Consider the following 6671-nt stretch of genomic DNA (forward strand, 5'->3'; position numbering starts at 1 on the left):
AAGGGGGTCTGAATACTTTCCGTACCCACTGTATATAAAAAAAGACCAAAACTGCAGCAAATTTATCTAATATTGGATTGCTGAAACATTTCAATGACACAAAGGCAGAATCAGAGCACAAGTAAACATCCGGCTCTATTGACGGAGCCGGTTAATCACATTTCTAAAATCAGTGATAAAAGGAAGCTCTATTCTAAGAGTGAGGAAGGTCAGCGCTGTGCTCTTTCAGAGGCTCTTACCTTTTGTGAGTGATTTATTTACCTTGTCATATACACTGGCATTCTTGGCTGCAGTCACCATCCAGATTTCCTTGTAGAATCGGTCACTGATGGGATCACTGATGTCTGTCTTGTCTCCCAGCAAGCCAAGTACAAGTCTAAAAAAGAGACTGCTTTTTTCACACTCAAAATAACACATTTTGTAATGTAATACAGCAACAAATTATAATAATATATTTTAATAAATAGGTTCAATTATGCTGTATATAAACTAGATCATATTTCACCTGAAAATAAAAAGAAAAAAATATTTTAAATAAAGAGAAGAAACTGTATTTCAGGACAAATATTTACAGATATATTTTATGCAGTATATCTACATTATTTTCATAAGAATTAAGCACATTTCCTCAACAAAATTAAAATTTTTCAATAAAGCAAAAATGAATGATATATTATTTAAACCGATTTCATAAAAATATTTTGTGTATAAATGTTTTCCCATTAGAGTATTTAGTTTTACATTTGAATTTAGTACCAATTCAGTGTGTAAAATTGCTTAATCATGCAAATAATGCCAGTATATAATAATAATAATAATAATAATAATAATAATAATATGAAGAAAACTTCAAGAAAAATGTCAAAATAGAGCCAGACATTTCTTTGTGGGATTCACCCAATGAATAGCAATGATGTATTTCACAGGACTGTAAAATCTCCCACTGCAAAGGGAAATCATGTTGTCATGTTGCTCACGTATAACAGCAAAGCAGACCTGAAGCACTCCTCCCGTAGAGACAGAGCGAACCTGCCAGCCTGATAACTCTCTCCATCCATGACAGAGGGTTGGAATTCTGTGTCTTCAACAACCACGGCCATTTCACTGTCTCTCTTTCCCAGCATGCTCCTGTCATTGATGTTTGCAGAGCCTAAGCAGATCACAGATACCTATCAGACTCTTCCGCTTTCCCCACTATCATGGTTAATGCCTGTGGGGAGTGTTGGGAGCGTGTTCTGGATCTGTATTGGGGTGTGACCTCTACTGAAAGCCTCAAGGACATTTCAGTGAAAAACCCTGAGATTTCTCATTTTTCTTCTTCAAAGCTTATTCATAAGGATAAGAGGATAATTGGAATTGATAAAGACAAACAGGATTTGAGCGACGTTAATGGGATTTTAATAATGCATTTGTGATGACTGAGACAGGTGTGACTTCGCTTTTCATAAACATCTGTTGATGTTTGTTATTCTGCAATTGCATGTGTTTTGTATGACTGCAGTGGCCCCTAGTGGCGGCTAACAGGTTTACAGCTTAAAGATTTCAAATGACAAGTTGCATTTGCAAGATCATCTTGTGCGCACACTGCACAGACCTAACATTAACAACAACAACAAAAATAAAAACAATAATAATATGTGTTACAATCATAATATAATATTAAGATCTAACTTTACATGCAATTATTTACTGTGATGGACTGTCCATCCGTCCAGGCACTACACTACAGGTCAATTTGTGTGTGTGTGTGTGTGTGTGTGTGTAATTTATTCCTGTGATGGCAAAGCTGAATTTTCAGCATCATTACTCCTGTCTTCAGTGTCACATGATCCTTCAGAAATCATTCTAAAATGTTGATTTGATGCTCAAGAAACATTTCTTATTATCAATGATGAAACAGTTGCTGCTTAATATTTCGAAATTATGATACGCTACCTTTCAAAAGTTAAGAGTCTGTTTTTAAAAAAATTTAAAAAAAAATAAAATAATAATAATTCAATTAATTCAGCAAGGATGCATTAATTGAACACCAAATCAGAATATCAGAATGATTTCTGTAGGATCATGTGACACTAAAGACAAAAGTAATGGTTGCTTTGCTATCACAGTATGTATATATGTATATATCAGGATATCTATGAAATGTAACATATTTAAATATTTACTTAAAATTGAATTTTAAATATTTTTATTTTACATTTAAATATAGTCTACATATAGTCTTTTTTCCAAAGATGTCTTAATAGTAATTTCAAGCCGGTAAAAACTGTCAACTACTAAACTGAATAACAAGCAGGACGTCTTCACCTATGGTGCAGTTATGACACTGCTACTTTGGGCCTGGGAAACTAATTATGTCCTTTCCGCTCAGCAGTAATGTTTTCAAATGAAATGATAAAGAATAAAATCCCTGAAATGTTCTGGCACAAATGGTGTCATTTCCTGAGAACTTTTCTATATGTGTGTGGGCAGAGTGGCTGACCAATAATGATAGTGCAGTCGTCCACGATCATGAGCTTGCTGTGCACGTAAATGAGTTCAGTGACCAGACGCCCATCCAGGTCAGCATGAGTGCGCAGACCGCAGAATGAGATGTACTTGATCCAGCAATCTGCCACTGCAGACAAATACAAATACATCCAAACATACTTTCTTCATCCTTGTCCTGTTATAATGAATTACAGTCATGCAATCCACATTTGATGGTCATGATTTTTGCAAATGTTACGGATATAGTGTAGGTTTATACTTCTACATACTAGTCTACTTACTCACACATTTGAGCCTCTCAATAATGGAGTGCTCCCCTCGGCACATTGTCCTGAAATGGAGAAAAAGGGGTTTCATTTCATCTACTTCCTGTCTTGCACCAATCATATTTCTTAATTCTTCTTCACCTGACCGATCACATCGCTCACTGAACCCCAGTGACCACAGCACCCTCACTGCTCCTCTTAGTCTAGTGTTGAGAGTCCAAGCTGGGGCTGTAATGGTCTCTCTGTAGCCCGTGAGGAGCAGGGTCTGTTGTTTCCACATTACACACGTGTAATTTACTGCAAGCCGCCGTTCAGGCTGCATTTTTACCCTTAATTGTGGCAATTTGGTGATTACTGAAGACGCATGCTTGCAGGGTTATTACCTGTAATTAAAGTGCATGATTGCTTTGATGGCTTGGCCCCCCCCTGACGAGATGTCACCTTCAAAGCCGGGCAGCAGGGGCATCACCACATAGACGCGAAACTTTTTTTTCTCCCTGTGGCCAAAATGAAATGTAGTTAGGTGTGCCCAATGTTGTTTTTGTGTTCATGTTTGTATATGAGTGTATCTACTGTCACGATGCACCTGTATGCCCGCAGGATCCTCTCCGTCAGTGCATCTCCAATGCTGTTGTGGATGGATTTGTCAGCACAACTGATGAAGAACTGGTTCTGAGAGATAAAGAGACAAAAGGGAGAAAGGAGAGAGAATGACTGAAAGAGAGATGCAGTGAAAGGAAGACTGTCTTTAGATTGCAAATATGGCACAGGAACTGCATCTGAAGCAAAATCTCATCAGTTGTTTTATCGGTTGCCTTTGATTTTAGTTTTCACATATAGATTTAACACATAATGTGCATGATATTATACATATTTACACACTACTACCAATCAAAAGTTTGGGGTCGGTAAGATTTTATTTTATTTTTTTATGTTTTTGAAAGAGGTTCCTTATGCTCACCACTACTGCATTTGTATGATCAAAATTGAAACATTATTACAATTTTACAGTGCCATAAAACTATTTTATTTTAACATATTTTACTTCAGGACTCTTCAATGAATAGATAGTTAGAATAAAACAGCACTTCTGAAATATAAATTTGAATCAAAGTTATTTTGTTTTAATTTATACACGGTTACTGTGCCCCTAAAAACAAATAAAAACATTTTACTCTGCACTGAAGACTAGACATAGGCCCTATCACAGACTGCGCAGTTGATGTACAGTTGTGGTCATATATTTTACCTCTATGTAGATGAAATGTTTGCTGTTCTGGATGGCTGATACGTAGGCTAAATGAATTGACTCCTCGTGGACCTTTGTCCCAATAGACCACTGGCACACAGACCTCAAAAGCTTGAGGAAAAAGGATAGAATCACAATGGATGGTTTCAGTTATCACACAACACATACTGTATTTCTAAATACATATTAGTGCAAACTTGGATTCTCAAAAATGATTCTAGAAAAAATATGGATAATTTCGGCAATATTGCCAGTTCAAAGCAGGAACCCATGTGGTTTGGTGGTGATATCTCACCTGAACATTAGCCTGTGTTGATTTGCCGCTGTACTCAGCTGGCACCACGGGTGCGGATAGAGACTTGGGCATGAGGCAGGGGTAGCACATCGCCCCCGACCGCTTCTTCACCAGCTAACAAAGAAAAGGAGAGTTGATTGGGATCAGACAGAACGCCCAATGTTGACTCCAAAATCACACCCCTAAAGAGCGCTAATTACTGTGCCACATCCAGATAGTCTGTTGGGCTGACCATCAACCCCTGCCTGCTACCTCCACTCCCCAGAGATAGAGCATTTGTTTGAGGCTGAATAATAGATAGATAGAATATAGATAGATTGAAAGCTGAATGAAAGTAAAAAATTATTTCTGTTTCAAATAAATGCTGTTCTTTTAAACAATTCATTAAAGAATCTTTAAAAAAATGTAACAGTTTCCACAAAAATAATAAATATTTCTTGAGCACCAAATCAGAATATTAGAATTATTTCTAAAGAATAATGTGAAATTAAAGACTGGAGTAATGGTTGCAGAAAATTCAGCTTTGTCATTAAATGACATTTTTAAATATGTTAAAATAGAAAACCGTTATTTTAAATAACAATAACATTTTACAATATTTATGTTTTAGTGCATTTTTGATAAGCCGCCTTGCATAATAAATGCATAAGAGACGCATAAAAAATGCATTAAAAATCCTATGCCAAACTTTTGAATGGTACTGCGTATACACTACCTATACATCGCGTATACACTAGTCTTCTAATATATCTCATAATTCCTTCCACACAAATCACTGACAGGATTGTTCCCACTTTACAATACTTTCTTTGTTGTGAATGTGATGAGCGGCGTTCCCTAATCAACAGAAAAAGATATAAATAAGACTAGTCTGTCTCTGAGCCGTAAATTCTCATTTCCACTAAACACCTCATCAGAGGCATTCAACTGGCTTTTGTTTGTCCTTCTCTGCTGCACACACACCTTGCTTCCTCTCCTTTAATTATTCACCAGCAGAGTGTCTGATCGGCAGCCAAGCCTGAAATATGACTGGCATAATCCAAAGGAAATCATACAGGCCTCAAACCAATTCAATTACTGAACAATCAATGTAAAAAGGCCTCTAATTGCTCTAAAAGGGGGCTGAGAGTGCGTGCGGCCATTGAATGCTGACGGCATTCAGAACAGGACACAATGAGCAACTGCAGGGGGTGCTAAGCTCAAGCTAATAAAGATGGCTTTTCAAAAAGACTTGAGAGAGGGTGGAAACCTCAGCTTCATGCATGCTCTCTGATCCTTAGTTCTTACAATTAGACTTCTGAATGTAGGTGGTATTTGTGCACCTTCTCACAATAAAAAAAAACAATTTTTTTTCTGGACATTCATGAAGATATGCTTTACAGTCATACTGCATAACAAACAATCCAATATATAATCAATTCACTACATTATAAGACTTTCAAATGTAAAACTTCCCCAGATTAAATTTATGTTGCTTTTATATAGGTTACTCATAGGTTGCTCTTCTGGTGTTTTAATTTAACTCAAATGTTCCTTTTAAAATTGTTTAAATAAGACACAAATTAGTTATTTAGGTACTGTAAGAATAGAGCTATAAAATTAATGTAGATTTACAGCTCAGATCATTTTATCTTGAAATAACCTGATGCTAAATATTTGAGTTAATCTTAAAATCTCTGATTTTTGATATCTTGACAATTCTGAGAACAGTTTGGGACATTTATTTATTCAATGATTCTTTTTTTCTGAAATGTTGAGTCTTTTAAATCTAGGTAGCAGAAGATCTCCATTTAATCTTACTGTTTAAAGGAGAAACACTGCGATCGCTGAGAATGTTTCTAATTTCCTACCTTTGTAAAGTTCCACCTCTGAATGAAATGTCGTGCAATATCTCTTGCAGCCTTCCCATGAACCAGCACCCCAATATCATGCCAGGGCATCCGTGGTGTCTTATGCCTGTCAATGAAATCTTAACCAGAGAAAAATAAACAAATATAATTCATAATAACATTAGCGAAACCATTATACAGAGATGAGAGACAGGCCCTTTGAAGTCATCACAGTGTGGTCTTTCTCTTTTACCGTCTTTGTCAATGCACAACCATCATAAGAGTATTTCCCTACATTCATCTATCAGACTCCTCCATTTTCCTGCTGTGTCCTACCCACTTGGCACTATGTGCAAAACCAGGACTTCACGTTCACAAAGTAGAGATGCAAAAACGAAGTTATCTCCCTCAGGCAAGAGAATAGAGCTGGGAAAATAACAATAGAGATTGTTGGAAACAACTTCTATGTCTTCTTTCCCTCACTCCTGTGTTGGAGAGATTGCTTCATTTTATGAATTTAAGGGGGGGGGGGGGGGGGCAAA

General features: G+C 36.6%; 1 protein-coding gene across 1 annotated transcript in view; it reads right to left on the bottom strand.

Moving 5' to 3' along the window:
* The window catches only part of LOC107600399 (phospholipase D1-like), a 24066-nt gene that overhangs the window by 1942 nt on the left and 15453 nt on the right, over positions 1-6671 (bottom strand). Inside the window, exons 17-25 of the mRNA XM_016292296.1 lie at positions 6151-6269; positions 4301-4414; positions 4006-4116; positions 3343-3428; positions 3140-3253; positions 2772-2821; positions 2483-2617; positions 997-1150; positions 262-376 (exon numbers count right to left, since the gene is read on the bottom strand). Coding sequence (XP_016147782.1) covers positions 262-376; positions 997-1150; positions 2483-2617; positions 2772-2821; positions 3140-3253; positions 3343-3428; positions 4006-4116; positions 4301-4414; positions 6151-6269 — 998 coding nt within the window. The remainder of the gene's footprint in view (positions 1-261; positions 377-996; positions 1151-2482; positions 2618-2771; positions 2822-3139; positions 3254-3342; positions 3429-4005; positions 4117-4300; positions 4415-6150; positions 6270-6671) is intronic.

This window comes from Sinocyclocheilus grahami, unplaced genomic scaffold (genome assembly GCF_001515645.1).
Source record: "Sinocyclocheilus grahami isolate Dianchi unplaced genomic scaffold, SAMN03320097.WGS_v1.1 scaffold283.1, whole genome shotgun sequence".
Taxonomy (NCBI): Eukaryota; Metazoa; Chordata; class Actinopteri; order Cypriniformes; family Cyprinidae; genus Sinocyclocheilus; species Sinocyclocheilus grahami.